The following is a 20582-nucleotide window of genomic DNA, read 5'->3' as shown; positions in this document are numbered from 1 at the left end:
CAGTGGAAATCATTTTTCTTTCGGGTAACCAGATAAAGAGGGCTCACAATCTGGCTATACTCAGGAATGTGCATTTTCCAGAAACCTATGGCACCCAGGAAAGCTTGTGTTTCCTTTTTGCTGGTTGGTGGGGACATAGCTGTGATCTTGTTGATGACCTCAGTGGGAATCTGGCGCCGTCCATCTTGCCATTTCACTCCCAGGAACTGGATCTCTCGGGCAGGTCTCTTGACTTTGCTCTTCTTGACGGCAAAGCCAGCTTCTAGTAGTATCTGGATGATCCTCTCACCTTTCTCAAACACTTCTGCCGCTGTGCTCCCCCACACAATGATGTCATCAATGTATTGCAGGTGTTCTGGAGCCTCACCCTTTTCTAGTGCAGCCTGGATCAGTCCATGGCAGATGGTGGGGCTGTGTTTCCACCCCTGGGGCAGTCGGTTCTAGGTGTACTGCACGCCCCTCCAGGTGAAAGCAAACTGAGGCCTGCATTCTGCTGCTAGAGGAATGGAGAAAAACGCATTAGCAATATCAATGGTGGCATACCACTTTGCTGCCTTGGACTCCAGCTCGTACTGGAGTTCCAGCATGTCCGGCACAGCAGCGCTCAGCGGTGGAGTCACTTCATTTAAGCCACGATAGTCCACAGTCAATCTCCATTCTTTGTCAGATTTGCGCACAGGCCAGATGGGGCTGTTGAAGGGTGAGTGGGTTTTGCTGACCACCCCTTGGCTCTCCAGCTCCCGAATCATTTTGTGGATGGGGATCACGGCATCTCGATCCGTCCGATACTGCCGGCGGTGCACTGTCGAGGTTGCAATTGGCACGCGTTGTTCTTCCACCCTTAGGAGTCCTACTGCAGAGGGGTTTTCTGACAGTCCAGGCAAGGTGTTCAATTGCTTAATGTCTTCTGCCTCTACAGCGGCTATTCCAAAAGCCCACCTGAGTCCCTTTGGGTCTTTGTAATATCCGTTCCGGAGGAAGTCTATACCTAGGATACACGGAGCATCTGGGCCAGTCACTATAGGGTGTTTCTTCCACTCCTTCCCAGTCAGGCTCACCTCAGCTTCCACCAGAGTCAATTGTTGTGATCCCCCTGTCACACCAGCAATGGAAACAGGCTCTGCCCCTACATGTCCCGATGGTATCAGAGTACACTGTGCACCAGTATCAACTAAAGCATCATATTTTTGTGGCTCTGATGTGCCAGGCCATCGGATCCACACTGTCCAGAAGATCCGGTTTTCCCGTGCCTCTCCCTGGCTAGAGACAGGGCCCCTCTAACACTGGTTATCATTCCTTCCCTGGGCATACATACTAGAGGTCCCTTCAAGGGGGTCTGACAGATCGTACCCACAAGCTTGGTCACGGGAGGTTGAGGCTACCTTCACTTTGGTGGAACTCCCCCGGTTAGAGTTTCCCTCCTTGAGTTGACGGACCCGTGCTGCCAGGACAGAGGTGGGTTTCCCATCCCACCTCCCCATGTCTTCCCCATGGTCACGCAGGAAGAACCACAGATTAGCCCTTGGGGTGTACCTTCTCTCTCTAGCTGGGGATTGTTGGGTGCTGATTCTGGGGCCTGTGACTCTCACGGGTGCTGTATTAACCTTCCTTATCTCCTCCCTCATCTCTTCTTTAAACTCCTTAATCACAGCTGAGATATGAGCCTGCATTGGGCCATTAATCATACTCTCATAATTCCTAAGTTTGTTGGCAACAGAACCTATTGTCTCCCGGTGGGTGTCAGCATTGATCGTTGCAATGAAGGTGGCGTATTGAGATGGCCCAAGATTTGCCAGACTCCACAGCATTTGTCCCGTACACCTGACCTTGTCAGGGTCATTATTGTGTCGTCCATCCCTCCCAAAGAGTACCTCCAATACTGCCACTTCTCTCAGCTGTTGGATCCCTTCCTCGAGGGTCTTCCAGCGCATTCTATGATGGTGCTCTTGCATTCTCTCTCTGTGGATAAACCTCTCCTTGACACTCATTAAGAGCCGCTCCCAGAGAGAAAGGGACCCTGGTTCCCTTACAAAAACCTGATTTATACCCGAGTCCTGGGTCAAGGGTCCCAAGTTCCTTGCCTCACCACCGTCCAGCTGCACGCCTGTACCCATAAGATCCCAAACCCGGAGTAGCCAGGTAGCATAAGCCTCACGCCCTCGTCGCACAATGTCTTTATGCAGATTGCGAAGACTTTTGTACGTCAGGGACTCGGTGATGATAGCAATCTCTGGCTCCCCTGTGGGTTGTGAGGTTCCTCCATTCCTGTCCCTATCTGCAGGGTGCTCTGCTTTCACCTTAGACTTCCTTGTTTCTACCGGGGCCACTGCTGCTGACCGTGACTGCCCTTGTGGTTCAGCTGGAACCTGGACAGTTGTAACATTAGTGGGTTCCACAGCTGTACTATTAGACTGTCCCTCCTCAAGGCAAAGGGCCGGTTTCTCACCAGCTGGGGAAATGCACTCCTTCAGCATCTCTCGTATCTCCTTAACTAGAACCTTCACCCAATCTGGGCGGTTCATTTCTGAGGTGGGCTGTGGGGCAGGGTCAGGCTCTGGAGCAGCAGCATCTCGAGTCTGTGGTGTAGGTGTGAGGGTAGTTATCTAGGTTAATCTTCCCTTATCTCTGAATGCTAAATATAACAGGACTATCAGCAACACCACCCATTGTATGGTATCATTAGCACTTATAAAGGATCTTAACTCTTTGAGAACTGGTGGAACAGACCCAAAAAGATGGTTAAAAGGTTGAGAGAAAGTTTGCCCAGGTGCTATTTCCTCGCAGTAGGTACCGTTATTAAAGTAACCCCAAAAACATACAGTTAACGTGTGATAGCTATGAATCCATGTACCTGCCTTCCAGAGGAAATTAAAGATCCATGAATTCCTCACCCAATTAACCCAGAAGCCAAACTTGATAACAGACACCGTAGCCTTAGTCATAGGACCCATTTTTAGATAAGGGTCTGCAAATGGGAAAAGTATAGCTACGATCACATGCCACCCAAACCAAGGTAAACTAGACCACATGGTGATGCTGAAGATGTTTTTACACACAACAAAACCAAATTACTTAAGAACTGTTAATCGTTTTTCCCTCTCAATGCCCTCGGGCCTCACGTTGATGCGCCAAATTCTGTCTTAGTTAGACAAGACAGGAGTCTGTGAAAGAGGGCAAAGCCTCCTGTGCAATGGAGAACGGCAAACCCCCCTCCCTCTGAATTACGAGGATCTTTAAATTAAAAGGCTCTCAGGCAAAGATATGGGAGTGGGAGTAACAATTCTTTACTAGGAGAAAACTAGACAACAATTTAAAAAGGAAAATGCAATCGGTACAAACAAAACTAGTGAAAGAAAAAGTCTAGAACCTGAGGAATGCCAGTATCAGGTTTTGCTGGGACAATTGCTTTCCCTTGCAATAGTTGATGAGTTGCAGCTGAAGTGGTGATCTTTAGAAGGGTATAATTTTCCTCTGAAGATCTGGTGGCAGTGGGGGCCGGTCTTCCTCTGCGCCGGGGTTGCCTCTGAGCTCCGCTGCCGTCGCCTCTGCGCGCGCCGGCTGCTTCGCTGCGAGTGCCGCCGAAGAGAGAGAGAGCGAGAGCTGCTTTTCTGGGAATCTCGCGAAGAGAGAGAGAGAGAGCTGCTTCTTTCGGAGTCCCGCAAAGAAGAGGGAGAGCTGCTTCTCTCGGAATCCCGCGAAGAGAGAGTGAGAGAGCTGCTTCTCTCGGAGTCCCGCGAAGAAGAGAGAGAGCTGCTTCCCCCCTCTGGGTGGGACCCCTCACGGCGTTACATTTTTTTCAGCCTTTCATTGAATCAGTCAAAGGTGTATACACAAACCATTGTCTCTGAGAGAGATAACAAAAAACCTGTCCAACCGGTTCGCCTTCGACAGATGGCAAATGGAATACAAGCTTATCTTACAACCCAGGACAATTGGCAAATTTCTCTGGCTTTGTAATAACTTCTTATTTACTCACTGTGGAAACATGGTATGGTTTCAAAAAATGCATATATATAGCTGGTAGTCACTACTTCATGTGCCACTGACAACCATAAAAAGCAAAAGCTTAGAATTCACAGGTCTGATACAAAGAACTGTTTCACATAGTAAACAGTGCACCATTTTAATGAATTAGACAACTGCTGCCTTCTACTTCACATTTCATAAATACACGTACCAAGTAGGTCCCTACACTTCTTACCACAACTTGACAGAAGAGCAAATAGACACACATGACATAAAACAAAACTTAATGATTCAGGTTTGGAAAACAACTTGGAGATTTTCTTGTTAAAAGGTCAAGCAGTGAACAACTGACTTGAATTTGCTGCTTAATTGCCAGCAGATTATGTAATTTGAAATCCAGGACAAAACTGACTTACATAAGAGATATTAATCTAATTATGCAATACCCCAAACTAAACCAGGCACTTTTGTCTTGCTAAGAACAGTTTAAAAATAAACAGTCTAAACATGAGATCTCTGCTGGACCAAGCACACCCAAGAATTCACAACATCAGCTAGAATCTAACAGAGTTCTACTTAAAATGCTATGATTTACACTAGGGATTTTGAGCAAATTTAATTAGTTTCCTACATTTCAGCAAAGTATATTAAGAGCAAATGAATTCTCTCAACATAAACAATGAAACAATGAAGAACAAATGAGTTAAGTCATCTTCATAAATCAATTCATTCTAAAATATGTGCTAATCCCAATCTGCACTCCAACTAGATATTACACTGTGTGTACATTCAGCAATTTTAATTTAAATTGCCTGCAGTTAAACAGAAAAGGGCAGCAAACCAAGACCACTGTCATTATTCACATTTGCTATTGCAGCATCTCATCTGCAAAGAAAAAATGGCAAAGTTGCCCCAGACAACTGGACCATCTAAAATGCTACACTTGATCCTTTTACATGACTCACTTGCTGTATGACACTGATCGAACACATGCAGTCCTCATGTTAGTGAGGAAAAATAAGAGAGGAAAATATTTTTTCCAGATTTATGGAGTCCAACAACTTTATAAGTTTTCCATTTACCTTTAAAATAAAATAGAAGCACGTGGAATTACTAATAATTTGACTCTCTCAAGGGAAGGAAGCTGATTGGAAAGTGCTTGAGGCGCTCGCTCAAAGTTCACTCCATGTTTTGAAATCAGGATCTCTCACTGCATTGGATTGGAAGTGCTATAATAATGGCTTACTCTCCTGTTATTTCATTACTCTTCCCAAATCAATCTTCTAATTAATAAAAAGCTTTTTAATGTCTTTTAAGACAAGGATTATTTCAATGTCTTTTGTTACATAAGGATTCAACTGGGCTAAAAATATTCTGTTCTGTAAGGTGCACATTTCTGTACAAAAAAAACATTTTTGTTGGTGATAATTGAAATCTCACTTATTAGCTGATATGCTCATTTAACAAAACATTTTACTAACAAATTAATCAAAATAGCCACAAGATTTTTTTTAATTAAACTTTATCTCATTCATGTCTGACTATTCAACATAAAGCATGTTCCAAGGCTGAATTTAGACCCTCAGCTCAATTTAGTGTAATGACAGGGGCTGAAGCTGAAATCAGAAACCTTAACTTTTGAGTCTGAAAGTGAAAAATTGATAATTTCCCAAGATGGATGTAAAATTCACAAAAGAGGTCTGAAGATTGCCACCAAACTGAACTAGCCACCTCCACTTAGCTCTATAGTTAATTGCCTGTCTCATGAAATTACTTGGATGGGCCCTTCTCATTCAGGGATACACCCCTTTAAATATGTCACAAAGTCAAGTGCTATTCTGGGAGCACAATCACATTTTAACCCAAATCAAGCATTGAAGAGATATTTTACAGAAGAGGGTAGAAGTGTCATCCCATTTTACAGATAAATGCATGTAGGTGGATTAAACAACATTTTCATGGTAATTCCTGCAAGTTTGTGATAGATGTATATCTATACCCAGGTTTTGACATTATATCCTTCTTCACTATGGAGTTGTGTCCTTTAAAAGAAATTATATGTCCAGCAAAGGAAAATCTGAGAAATCTCTCTTACCTGGCAAAAAATGATGCTGCCACCGAGGTGCCTGTGGATACTTCACTGGCAACATATGTGCTCTGGGAAGCAGGGAAGCTGTACAAGGAGGGTTTATCTGCATTGTAGCGGTTCAGTGCTGCTTCAGTCAGGCCCTCTCGACTGGTCTCTGTCATAAGCTGAGATATCTGAAGACAGAAAAAAACCAGAAGTGTCATCAGCTAAAGCTCACTGGCTGCCCCATCCTAATCCAGCAATGCCTCCGGACTGGAGACGGAGTAAGAGAGAGGTGCTTCCTCCACTCCCTCTTCTCTGCTCTGTGAATAAAAAAAATGAAATGCTTATTGCTGCTTTCATACTAATCTACAGTACTTAAGCTCAGCTCTAACCTTGTCTGCATTAATATGAATGGGACAAATTCATCCCACCACTAAAAATGTCAATAATTCGTATGGTTTTCTATCCACACAGAAAAGAAAGAGTAAACTATAAACCTTGCTTCGTCTTACCTCAAGATAAAAGAAAGACAGATTAGATTTGTGCAAAGTAGGTATATTTTACTTCAGTGTAAAATATACTCTGTAGGTATATTTTTTTCAGAGGGGGTTGGAAGGGAATTAAAAGAACAGTATTTTTTGTCTTCATAAAATAACACCTCTCTAGTGTATTAAACATTTTTGTTGACCTTTCTCTAGCAAACTCAACAGCACAGGAGAGAGTCCCTCGGGATTTTAGACAATTTATCATCTCTCTGCAAAATTTGGATCATTAATATTCACTTTCATTGCCTTTCTTAAACGGTTTTAAACATCATGTGATTTCATTCTTCTGATGGCCCATCTGACATTTTTTTCTTATTAGGAAGTCACATCTCAGCCTTTCATTGTCTGAAAAGAATCCAAGTTCTATCAGACTTGACCCAGTTCTCCTCAAATCAACTGAAAATCTTTGACTTGAGAGAAAGCTGGTTAAGCTCTACTGAAGCAACTCCTCGATCGTTTGAGTTCAGTTTCTTGACTTACTCTGCATGGATTTACAATGCTGTCATGTCATCTCCCATACTTCATGCAATTCCTAACAAATTCCCTTTCCTCCTTCCTCATTTCCATGACAAATGGCTTCTGTTCACCAATGCATGTCACAAAATTGCAACATATGCCTAAAAAGAACCCTCCCGGGTTATTGCTAGCAATCATCCATGGCATAGCTTTCTTCCCCCTGCAGGAAGTTTCCAAGAGGTAGTCTCTCACCTGTTCAATTTCATACCTCTACTTAACACCACAAAACCAGCAGAACATCTTTGTGAGGCACATCAAAAAAAAGTATTTGAAATCATCCTGCAGTTATTTTTCCACTTAGGCTTGCTTTATTTCACCTGTTAAACATTTCAGTAATTAAAAGCAAAGTTGAATAACTGATTTTTATTTGTGAGGGAAAGAAGAACATTTCTAATAAATTATAAACTCCCCATCTTCTGCCAAATAAAGATTTGCAGCTCCAAATATGAATTTTCACAGCCACTGCAATACACTTCTATTGGCATCAGCAGATCCCCTGAGTTGTGAAATTATGAGGCTTGAGAGAGACATTTCAGACGATTGCAAAACAGGAAAGTATTTGTGTGTCTTGGTGTTTAGGACAACATAAAAGTCACATTGGTGACGTGGTTTCTGCAATTGTAGAGACTTTCTGATGATCCTCGTCCACATCCACAAGTCTAACATGAACTTCAGAACAAGTAAATGCTTCAAACTGATGGCGCACATTGCTTGAAAAACTCTCAAGCTTCCCAGAAATTGTCTAGATACTTAATTTCTGAGTTTTTTGGATAAGTAGTCCTTATACACAAGCACTCCAAAATAATCACTTACCAAAGAGACATGAGATTCCTTTAGAAAGATATAAACCACTGTCCCTCACCTATGCACTCAGAGAGAAGTGTATATTAGTCAGCAAATAGAATGTTAATGCTTTTCAATAAATGGGGATGAAGATTTTATAAAGCTTGTTATTTAGGTGACAGTTTCTTATTGTAAACTACAAAGGAAATTAAGAAGAAGGTGTAAATAACCAAATATACTCACAAATTCTGTATTTGTGGAGTACCAAAAACAGAACAGAGAGAAGTGAAAAAAATAATACTTATTTTAGTAATCGCATATACTATGGGCAGATGTAGAATGGGGTTGTTCCCTAATTGTAGGGGTTCCAGTAATATAAATAATATAATATAAATGCTGTTTTGTGTCCTCCACAACAGTCCAAGTACTACAGGGATGGTCAGCTGCTCAAGTTCTGAAACAGCTCTATGGTACTGACCACCAGTGCCTGCTGGACAGGCAGCAGCTCTCCTTCCTGCTCAATCACACCACTTGCTTTGTTGCAGAAAACAGGGAGCTGCTGTTTACATTGACATATCATCTGCGAAAAGCAGCATCCCTGAGTGCCCTGGATGGACACTTACAAAACAGCATGTTGGGCTTGTAAAGGACCCTCTTGATCCTGAGGGTCCAGCAACACTGCCTGGTTTCTTTACTGATGCTGGCAATCTTCCTAGGCAAAAAAAAATTATTCTTAGCAGGAACTCACTCAGAACTAAATTCCAAATATACATTATGCCTATCCTTGCGCTCAATCGATTTACTTTTTCCCTCAGCAGTCCCATTTGCTCCTCTTTTCCTTTGATTTCTTAGTCAAGACCATATAACAGGGATACCAAAATGGGAACATACCTAAGATACAAAAAAATCAATATAAAATAAGAACTGGCCTAGCTACAGTTCAGGATCTCCTAGCTTAGAAATGATCTGCACTTTTAGCATTTTTTATTTTCTGCTATTGTGGGATTTTTTTCAATAGTGAAATGTCTTTAGAAGCAACAAAAACTGAAATATTAACCTGAATTTCAGACATTCTCTAATTTTTAATCTGAGAAACCTGCAGCACTACTTTGTGTTACATAGCAAAAGGCCCACAGAAGTATCTTGTGATACTGCAACACTCATAACCTCTAACAGGTTTTGTCTGAACGAGTTCAAGTCACTGTTGCTATCTTTTCCTTACATCCCTTTGGTCATGCAGCCAGTGGAAACAAAGGAAAAGGTGGTGCCATGCCAAATTCTGTGTCCAGCTGTGAACCTTTTATATATCCAGTACTTTCCAAAGTATAGTTTCTACTGCACAAATTTGTACATGTGGGTCAATCTACAGGCTCAGTACCTCACCAGACACCAAGATATGTGCCCACAATATTTGACTGATAAAACCTCATTGTTCCCAGAATGCAATACATATACATATAAAGCAGGGGGTAGAAAGGAACATGGACATATCCAAAAACTACTGACTTCAAGTCAGTTATTTTGCATTTCTTTCTTTTGCCTCACAGATTAAAAGTGTAGAAATCATTCAAGCTATTAAGCCAAACTGAGAGTGGGATTTGGAGGCAATCTTACTAACTCATTTACTCTGGGCTACAGTAATAGTACCAAATTAGCTTTTCCTCTTCTGGCCTTGTTTTCTGAAGTTCACACATATACAAATTTGAGTAAATCACCCAGGATATATCATGCATTTAAGGAAAAATGCTGATAGAACAGACTTTTCCAAAGCTCTTGGAAATTTTTTTCCCCATTCCAGTTCAAAAAATATAGTTGAAAATTACTCTTTGGACATTAACAAACTCGGGTGATTTTTTTTTCACCTTTCTCTTTTTCCATATTAACATATACCTGGCAAAAAGAGTTCATGGAAATCTATCCTTTTACTGTCACCAACTCTCTTAGTAAATGCTGTTTCTGTACTTAAGGGGGAAAATACTCCATTCCTAAATTCTCTTTCTTTTCTGTGAGTACCCACATAGCATATACATGAGGTTTAATATCAGTTAATAGGATATATTTTGAGAAATTCCTTTATAGAATTTTTGGCAGTACATCACTGCCTGGATAAGCAACAAAAAGACAAAGCATGAAACAATGCAACCTTTCATGCCTCAATAAAACCTTTTAAGTGCACATGGAAGAAGACAGATATCCCTCCCAAGGCTCAATTTTTTTATTCTGTCTCATGAATGCAAGGCAACCATTAACCTCCTCTTTCACTGCTTTCTAACACTACACAGCAAGAGCTGGAGATAAATCATTATTTAAATTCTGTACTTCATAGGGAAAAGATGGCTCTGCAGTTAAACCACAGGTGTCAGCCAGGATAAAATCTCTTCCCATTCCAATTACAAAGTCTCTCTGTACATAAGATTTGCCATCATGCAGTATGAAGTTAAATATATTTACATAAGGGTATGTTATAGCCAGGATCATTAATGTTTCTAAAACTCCTAACTGAGGACTCCCAACTGAAATTATGTTACAAATGAAAGTTAGCATTTATGAAAAATGTGAAATATCCATTTCTCTGGAGGTAGTGAAACATTTGGGAATATCCTCACAATCTAGCTAACATCACTAACTGACGAAGGAAGTGGATGCACAGAAATGTGTGAAATATATCCATATCTGAAGCTAAATTCAAGGCATAAATCTGTGTTCAAGTTCACTATAAAGCAATTCTCAGTGTCCAGAACTCCTAACCTCAAGAGAGAAGCTCACCAGCAAGAAGAAACTGAAGGTAGAAAGCTCTCTTTCATAAACTCACATACACTTATGAATGACTTCTTTGGCAATCCACTCTTTATTCAGAGCAGCATTGAATTTTCTGCCCAATAAATACTGACTAAATTACTTCCTGGGTTATTTTAGACAATAAATGTCTACATTAACCAAGAAAAAGAGTCTTCTTAAAGACTCCTCTTTTAATGATGAGTTGAGGGAAGCATTAAAGGATGCATCTCTCAAAGCTCTTCGTACCCAAAACACCATAAATTAATATAAACCTGTTTATAGTATGACTTAACAAGTTTTCCATTACACACAATCAGGTATTCTGGCTGTTCTACAACATTAATCTTTTACCTTCCAACCAGCTCCTTTTGGCTCATCAGTTTCTTCTCAGTCATAACAAGATAAAGTTACTCTTCCCATTTGGCTCGAGAAGGCTGGTTTCTGGTGTATGGGAGTAATGAAACAAGCAGTGGGAGGCATAACTCACAGTACATCCTGCATGTGGTCTTTCTTCTGACACAAGCATGGAAAACCAAATCTTCCCCAAGAACTAAGCAGCCCTGTTTTTCCTGGGCTTGATCTACTAAGGTTTAAGAATTTAAACATTGAGGCAAGACTCTAATTTACAAATTAATTTTGAAAACTGAAATAATTTGTCTGCTTTCTTTAGTACATAAGAGTTCACTGTCTGATGTGCTGGTGCAGTTGATTGCAGAATGAGATAAAGAACAAGTTTTCTGTCAGCCACCAGCTTCCCAGTCACTAAAACTGTCAGTGGAATTACAGTAACTTGCCTATAGGAAGCAGCATCAGAAAAGAAACTGAGAAGGAGCTGACACTTCTTGAGCGTCTTGAGAAGGGAAGTTAATAAAGAAAATATTGGAATTCTACCTTACCTGCAAAAGGCATTTCTCTCCAAGGGAATTTATCAGTAAGTAGTAGGCCCTCTTCCCACAAGTTAGCAATTTTCTCTGAGCCCTTCTGGTAATAATGACTTTTTGCCTAACATGGAAATTCTGCATTAAGTTCTGTTCAGTAACAGAAAAGTGCAGCATAAATTTATGTTTGGAGGCATTCAAAGGACAAAAGAACAGCTAGGATTCATTGTATTCAGTAGAAAAAAGAAAAATGTGGGTAATTTGACATTTCATTTTCATAATTTTACCATGTTGTGGGGAGATCTTAGCATGTGAAAATACAAAAGATAAATAACAATGGGTCGGTTTCAAATACCCTTGTTAAATACAGCTTTAAATGTTTTGAGTTAAAGCTTGTAGAGCACATACTGAACTATCATTAAACTGAAGTTGGATTTTAAGGGCAGAGGGTTAGAGAAGAAGAGAAATCTTGTGCTGCCCACACAACAATCAAAGTATTAACACATCCTTCACAGGGCAAAAAGGAACAATTACGGCATTCAATCAGAGCAGCTTGAAAGTGGTGGTGATTTCCAAAGTCATTTATCTTTTAGTAAACCACAGAGTACCAACGACATACTCTGCATCTCTCACAAATCTCTCACTACAACAGAAGACACATTTAAAGAATTATTCAGCACAAAGTTCACCTTTAGAAAATAAATAATTTTGAATCAGTAAGGAAGTTCCCATAACTAAGGGCACTGACACAATCCTACAGGATTCTGCCATTTGATTATGACCTTTTGCTCTCCCAGTAAAATACTGAGCAGCTCTATAGCCAGAGACCACTGCAACTACTGATTCAGACTGAACAACAGCAAGACCGCAGATCCTGATAGCCCTTTCCTTGTCAAAAGGGAGTGTTCTACCAGAAAAGGCTGACAAAGGACACACAATGTCTGCTGCATTCAAACTCATTCTTGGATGCAGATGGACTGAAGCTGCTTAGTGAAGGCAACACACTGCTCATCGTGAGCACTGAAACTCCAGGGAGGATCTTTGCACACGTTTTGCTCCTACTTTACACAAACTTGCACGCAACATCCGATATATTGATCTAGTGGAAGGGGCTACTGCAACAGCGCAGATTGTGCATAAACACAAAACAAGACACCTTAGAAAGAGTGAGGTTTTTCAAAGGGAGAATCACTGGCATGGCAAGAATGCTGATTAAGCTTTGTATTTAATCAGAGTTATGATTTAGCATAAGCTACTTTTATTTAAACATAAATTTGTTACCCTGTAGCATGTAGAGTTTAATTGCAATCTCCAGCTTCCTGCTGTTCAAAAGAAAGATGACTTGACTATTACAGCCACCTCCCATGTCCCTCTATAAAGTGTAGGAATCCAGGGCTTCCCTCTGGCTGTCCTGGAAGGTCCGGGACCCTGGCAGGGGGTCAAGAACCCCCCTGTACAGAGCCCCGAGAGACACTGTCTCTGATCTCTGTCCATGGAAAAGAGTTTTCAATCTTACAGGATGAATTACAAGCTCTGAGTGTTTGATATAAGTAATAATTAAGTGTGGCATGGGTGCAAAAGTAAAATTTTAGGATTCTAGATTAGGGGTTCAAAGGAGACAAGATGGAGGAAATTGGGTGTGTCTTGTTGTCGTGGTTTGACACGGAAAAATAATTTTTCTGGAAGGAAGAGGTTAGTTTAGATATTGATTAATTAAAGGTGGATACGCTTTTGAGAATACAGAGGAGTTAAAAGTAGAATTCTTAGGAGAACTTACTCTTTTTAGTTCTGGTTAGTGTATAGTGCAGAATTTTCTTTTGCTTGGCCCGTGGCTGGGTGGGGGAGGGGAAGGCCCATGGCCTGACTGATGTAGGTTCAAAGGTGGAGGGACTAGAACAGGGTTGGCCTCTTGTAGATAGAAGGGTGGAGAAATTTAGGATGTTTTTGTTTTTTTCTTTTTAGAGTTTTTCTCCTGGGAGAGAGAGAAAAACAGACAGTAGCAGTTTTGTTAGTAATTTTACTGTGGGGAAAGAAGGGGGGGGGGGTGGGGCGCAAGGGGTCTAGTTGTGTGGGAGCTGGAGTCTGGGTATTGAGCTATCCTGGGAGTTTGGACTTTTAACTTTTTCTTGAAAAATGAAAGCTTTGTGAATTTTTTTTCTCTTCTTTAGTTTAAAAAATAGGAAGAGGGACACTATAGACCCTGGGATGTTAGAAGGAGAAATTTTAGATGGGAGGGGGAGAAGGAGTAGCTTTTGGCTAGATTTTTCCATGTTAGCCACAAATTAAATTAATCTTCTCTTTTAAGTGAAACTGTATTTTAGGAAGATGCTAGTGAGTCAAGAGACTTGCTTCAGCTAAGAAAAGACAGAAGTAGAGTGAACAGAGAAAAAGTTAGGGAGTTTGTAGTAGTGCCCCCTGTCCTCAAAAGAAGGAGAAGAGAAGAAAATCTCTGTTCTTAGACCCTCGGCCCCAAGAGAAATAAGAAAAACAGGGGAGACTGTGGTCCCAAACAATAAAAAAAATGAACTGTTGTTTTCTCCCCTCTTAGCAGGGCATCCTTAAAAAGAAAAATCCTAAAAGCAGTCTGTCCATCCATACATTAGTAGTGAGAGCACTGTGCATAGAAAGGAGAGAGTCACTATAGAAAACATTTTTTCTCCAGGCAGTACCATGTGTAGAAACACAAGATGTGGCAGCTGTATTTTCTTGGGGGGTCTGTGGCACAAGAAAAACTCCTGTCTCCCTCGATAGGCTGAGTATCAATTGTCTAGAAAGTAGAAACCTAATTAAAGTCCAGATTGTGTCTCACTGTAGTTTGTTAGAGTTGAGTAGTAGGAAGAAGAATACTTTGCAAGGTTTTCATTTTGATATTTTGTGCTTTTTTTTTTCTTTTTCCTTTTTTTTCCTTTTATAATAATAGCTTAATAAAGTTTTTTTCTATTATTAAGCTTAAGCCTACTTTACTCTGTTCTCAATTCCACTTCACAGCATTCAATAGAAAAATTACATTTTCATAGGGGCACTGGCATTATGCCAATATCAAACCATAACACTTGTCCTTTTTCTCCTTCTTCATGACCTCCATGTTTCACTGTAGTGTTGGCATTTTTCTATTGGTTTAGGCTGGGGACACACTGTTCAACGTAGGTGACAGATATTGGCACATTATTATAAATATAGCACAGGTAGTTTCTGGTATATAATGTTTGTAACATCCCACTGAGGGGCAGAGCCCCACACGCTGCCCTGCAGGACAGACCTGCGGCAGGGCAGCAGAACATGTTAAGAGATAAGCAAGAATAAACAACCTTTAAAACGGCACAGACGAATTATGACTTCTTCTTTGGCAACGGGGCAGAAAGACAGAGACTTTCTACAATCTCGGAATAATCAATACTACAGATTCCAACAATAAAGGAGATAATAATGGTGATGATGACTATCATCGTTATCACTATTATTATTAACAAAAATCCAGTGTGAACTCTTCAGCACAGATGAAATCCAAATTTTTACAGGCATGGGCACATCTTCCCATCAAAGCTGCTATTTTATATTTACTTCCATAAATTACTCGAGAACTCATTAAATGGAAACAATTTGCCACAAATTGCTGAATGTCTCAAGATCAGCTACTTAAAGGCTAATCAGGCATCCAAATAATGGTGGTTTCCTTTTCCATAAGACATTTTCCTCAAATTCTTACACGTTAACTGTTCTGCCTTACAAAACAGGGTTTTTTTTCCAATTGGATCCCTCTAAGAGGCCTGGTGGGATTTATCCAAGAGTACTATTCAAGTGGATGCCTGATGTCATTGTGAGACATCTCACAATGATTACTGAACAGTCTTGAAAATCCAGAGAGGTCCTGATTGACTGAAAGCTTCAAAACACTGTCCCAGTTTTCAGGAAGGGTAAAAGGAATGACCCTGGTCACTACAAGCCTGTCAGGCTCTCTTCAGTGCCTGGTAAAATTATGAGGAAGATCATACTAGGAGTTACTGCAAAACACCTGAAGGACAATACAGTCACTGGTCACAGCCAGCATGGTTCTGTAAGGGGAATATCCTGCTTGTCAAACCAGGCTTCCTTTTATGATGAGATAACACACCTTGAATTCAGGATAGCAAATATCTATCTCAAGTGAACTCAACCCCTGTACAGAAGTAGATTCAAATCTGCAGTACTCCTTTAATCAGAGTGACACAGCATACAAATTTTATTTATTGCCTACTTCTTAATTATTGAATTATTTTCTGAAAAGTAAGGTCTCTACCTTGTTACAAAACCAAAACACCTATCAGAACTACCTTTTTCAATACCCTCAAAGTTTTCTCATGCCCCTTCAGGATTATGCCAGCCTTTTCTATTCCTCTCCAAGGAAGCTACAGGCTGGATAGCCATTCCGGGGTGTAAATATGCAGGCCCTCCTTGCCCCAGAGGGCCCTCAGTGAAGCAGATTTGCCACAGGCAGTCCCCTGTAGGGCTGTGAGCCATGCCTTTAGAGTAAAGCATCATCAGCCAGGCCCGTGTACGCCTCTCATTCACAAAGTTCCACCAGCCAATCCTCTGCTGACACAACAGCAATCTAAGGTTTCCCAGCTGACATATTCCCATACCGACTCTGCAAATGAAAAATAGTTACATCAGCTAGCAAAGAGAGATTCTGTTCTCAGTTTTGTGTATCTAAGCATTTTGGCAATGCAAGAAAAGGCACTGTGCAGCGACACAATAAAACTGCTTTCTTTCTCATCAAGAAGATGGCAATAACATATCAATCTGTAGGAAAGCTGAGGCTGCCTGTTATTGTAAATGCAGGCGAACCCAATGGGAAGCAATGACGATGTCTGACTCAATTCAGAAGGCTGAATGACTTCTTTATTATAACTATGCTAAAATACATTAATATACTATATAAAGGAAGATACTAAAACTACATACTACTTTCTCTACCATATCTAACAACTCGTGACCCTCTCTCTCGAGTTCAGACACAGGTGGGTTGGATTGGCCATCAGGATCAAACAATGCTCACCAGAATCCAATCAAGCACTCACTCCAGGTAAAGAATTCACCAAGCACATTCCACATAGGAAAAACAAGGAGCAGAAATAGAAACTGTTTCCTCTTTCTTTCTCTCTGTGCACCTCTATGAAAAATCCTGAGAGAGAGAGAAATGTCCCTGTGATAGCATATAGCTTTCAGAAGTTTTTTTTTTATCTACTTTTATGAAGTTGTTAATTCTCTTAGTTATCTGTACATCTTGCTGCATTATAAATCTGTGCAGCTGAAAATGAATCAGATATTTTTGTACTATGACTTCTTTTTTATCAGATTAGTAACACTTCACAAGAGAAAATGCCTTTCTTTTGTGTGCCTCAGTGAAAGTTTCTTTCATATATCCAGATCCAGCACTCTCACTGTAATCCCTTGTTTCAACAGCTACCTTTTGAGTCCTTAGCAGCCAGGCTACTTGTGCTAAAATAACTGGTGCAGCAATCAAAAGAGGAGTATGTCTGACTCTTGTCTGTACACGTGGGGCTGTAGTTAAATGAAGTGACTGCATTTTTGAAGCTGAGGCACAGCTCTATTTCACTGCATGCAGGAGTAATGCATTTGTTATGAAAACAAGCTCTTGTTTCTCTGATCAGTTACCAACTTACAACAATGTCAAGACATCATAAGAAGTTAAAATCTTACTGTAGCTGTTTCCTTATCACAAACAACAATCTGTGAGACACTGACCTTTCACTTGTCAGTTGACAAAAACAGCTCTAGAATATACCACAGTGTGACAGCTTGTGGGCATAACTTAAATGGCATTACTGACCCAGAAAGGAACTTCTTTCTGTAGCTAGCAAGAGAATAAGGAATAAAAAACACAATTAGTTTATCCACACATAGGTGGATTCATTAGTCTTTATTTAGGCAAAGATATATGGCTGAATTCTATCACGAAAATGCAAGGAGAAAGAACTACTTCATTTACAGTATGGAAAAAAACATCTGACAGGCTTAGAGAGTCCTGAAATGATTGCTGCATAAGAATGTGGCATAATGCAAATTCAGTCCACACACTTAATCACCTCAAGGTGAGCAAGATCTTAGCCCCCCCCTCCTTTTTGGGGGTTAAGATCAATACACACTTGGCAGTCTCTTACTAACCTGCTCATGGAAAGGTGCATGTGTTTGACCCCCAGGGATCTGGAAAGTTTCTATATGGAAACTAGTACCATTCCAGGGGCTTCCCCATCGAAAATAAATAATGACTATCAGTTTTCTTATAAACTGCTGACACAGGTTTAATAATATTAGTGCTGGCAGATCCACAACAATCCAAATTGTCCTTTTCTGTCCCCCTACTATGAATAGTCCCTTGAAGATGCTCCTTACTTCACTGTACCAAGATGGGGCAACAGCTTATATCGAGTTACCAGTGCACATGGGAGCAGCCATGAAAGTGTCTCATTTCCAGAGGAGTCCTTAGCTTTTTATTGCTAAAGAAAAAAACCTGACTGTTCTGCAGAAGTTATGCACCAGCAGGAGTGACCTCTATAAATTTAACAAGGTTGGTCTTTCTAATCTGTCAGAATACATGAACATATCTTTTTTTCATGTTAATAATAAAAAAATCCTGCTAACATTTTTAAAGTATTTTATTACAGCAACAATTATAACAGGAATACATGGAAAGAATTCAAAAAGTTCCAGAAGAGCCTTCAAATGAGACAGAAACTGGACAGAAACATTTGCTTCCTGCTCTGAAGGTGAATGCCTTAAGCCATACATTTGGTTGCCCTATTACCTTAGTTTGCATAGCTACAGCTGTTATTAACAGTCATAAAAATCACCCAACTGTAGGCATTTGACTTGAAGGCCACTTCCTGGGGTGAATTCCATAGGCTGACAAGGTGCTCAGTTATGCTATGCTGTCTTCTGTTTGCTCTAGATTTATTGCCCTCTCATCTAACGAAACGGGGAAGAAAAAGAAAAAAAGAAAAAAAAAAAAAAGAGGCGAAGCAGAAGCACATCCTCAACTGGACTTAAACTTAGTTGGTGCATACTGTATACTGTTAGTAAGTGAGGCTCTCTCTGTTCTGGTTCCCTTTCAGTGGCACAAATGGATGAACTTGTGACCATCAGGACACACACTTGGTACAGCACTCTACTTGGAATGGGATGGACCTTTTACACAGAGCACTGAACAGCCTCAGCTTTTTACATGTGCTCCTAGACTACTCCTATTTTCCAAGCTAATCATGTTTTTGTCTCCTTTTATTTGCTGCAACTTCTGGTATGTTTTCCATTCAATTTTTTTGTTTCATCTTAGATTTTGCAAGCCTTGAAGGGATCCAAGCTTAGCACAGTTTTCCAGGCTCTAACTCAATACTACATTATCCAAAGCTGATCTAGCATTTAATTCAAGTGCACACAATGATCTTTCCCCAGGATATGCAATTTGCATTTTGGTTTGCAGGAACCATCATAATCAGTCTTCATTATGACAGCTTTACAGTACATGACATTCCCATGTGTCCCCTTAGGGCCTTTGTACACTAAGAACTTTAAACATGCTAACTGTCCATTCTCAGCTTTAATTCTGTGCACATTCACTTGCAAACTGAGTAATTAATACCAATCCCCATCTCCACTGACAAGCTGAATAAGGACAGATGAAGAACAATATTTGACTCTCATCACTGATTTTAAATTACTCTTTTTTAGAAAATGCTGAGACATATTTTCTTTACTATTTTCAGATGGGATTTTAAAAAATCAGTGATCAATTTGGAAGATATACTCTACAGACATGCACATTCTCAAAATTGCACCATTCTGAAAAATTAATTAGAGAGAGAAAGGGGCACAGGCTTTACTCTGGGTGTGCTTTACAGCTGTTTCTGAAAATGCAGGAGAGAGAACTACTGAATATCCATTCAGCACTAGGCAGCACTAACAAATAACAATCATTCCTCAAGAGATTATATTCTTTCAAATTCTATCAGTCTAACCTATCATGGCAATTTTGAATGGACAAATAACAACCTGATTCATCAGGAATTATTTTCCACTACAACAGAACTCAGATCAAACCAAGGGTAGACACCACACAACTTTAATGATTTTGTATGATTTGCTGTCTAAGAAAAGACATATGCAAGGTCTTATGCATCTTGCCACCCAATGCATTTAACTCTGGAATGCAGCACACATAGTAAATACTACCAATTCTTTACTCTTTATTCATAGCTACACTATGTGTATACTTTCACAGCAGAACTTGTTCACAGTACCTATCCAGAGCATGCCCTTCCAGGTTTTGTTATAAATTATTGCCTATCTCTGAACTACATTAATCTCAGGTAGATTTGTTCTTCATAAACTGTCTAAGACTCTTGTCTTTTAAAGTTTTGCATCCTTGAAAGCTTATTATTTCCTAATTTTTACTCGTATAATTTGCTCATTTTTATTACTGTCTGAAAGTATACTATCAAGTCTTACAACTACATTGCTTTCTTTCTCTTCGAAGTCAGTCTAAATTAACTTCAAATGACACTGTTATACCTATTTTTCTTCTTTTTATCTTTTTTTTTTTTTTTACATTCTGATAATGAATATAAACTTTCTTCTACACAGGACATGAAAAACAACCAAAATTCATTGCCCCAAGGACTTTGCACAAGAAACTAAACAGACAAAATGCACTTCACTATTGTTTAAAAATAAACAGTGATTAAAATTAGTGCAGGAACAACTGGCTGATATTTTTATAAGCAAACAGAAGGATTATACTAACTGGCCCCTAGGGGATAAAACAGATTTACAATAGATTTAACTAAATGTATTTCATGAAATTCAAATATAACAGCAACAAACTAAAACACCATCTGAAATTATGCCTGAACTCTAGTAAACTATTCTGAACTGTAATAAATGTCTCATTGTCATCTTCAGTTTTAATTTTGGCTTACTGCACCGAGAAGTTTTCTTTGCACCTGAACTGTTTTGAATGTTCTCCCTCCATTTTATTTAGAGGGTTTACAA

General features: G+C 40.0%; 1 protein-coding gene across 1 annotated transcript in view; it reads right to left on the bottom strand.

Moving 5' to 3' along the window:
• Nucleotides 1-20582, bottom strand: part of KIF26B (kinesin family member 26B) — a 202814-nt gene that overhangs the window by 169256 nt on the left and 12976 nt on the right. Inside the window, exon 2 of the mRNA XM_021550443.2 lies at nt 6062-6228. Coding sequence (XP_021406118.2) covers nt 6062-6228 — 167 coding nt within the window. The remainder of the gene's footprint in view (nt 1-6061; nt 6229-20582) is intronic.

This window comes from Lonchura striata, chromosome 3 (genome assembly GCF_046129695.1).
Source record: "Lonchura striata isolate bLonStr1 chromosome 3, bLonStr1.mat, whole genome shotgun sequence".
Classification (NCBI taxonomy): domain Eukaryota; kingdom Metazoa; phylum Chordata; class Aves; order Passeriformes; family Estrildidae; genus Lonchura; species Lonchura striata.
The sequence above is the reverse complement of the archived record's forward strand: the minus strand, read 5'-3'. Positions and strand labels throughout refer to the sequence as shown.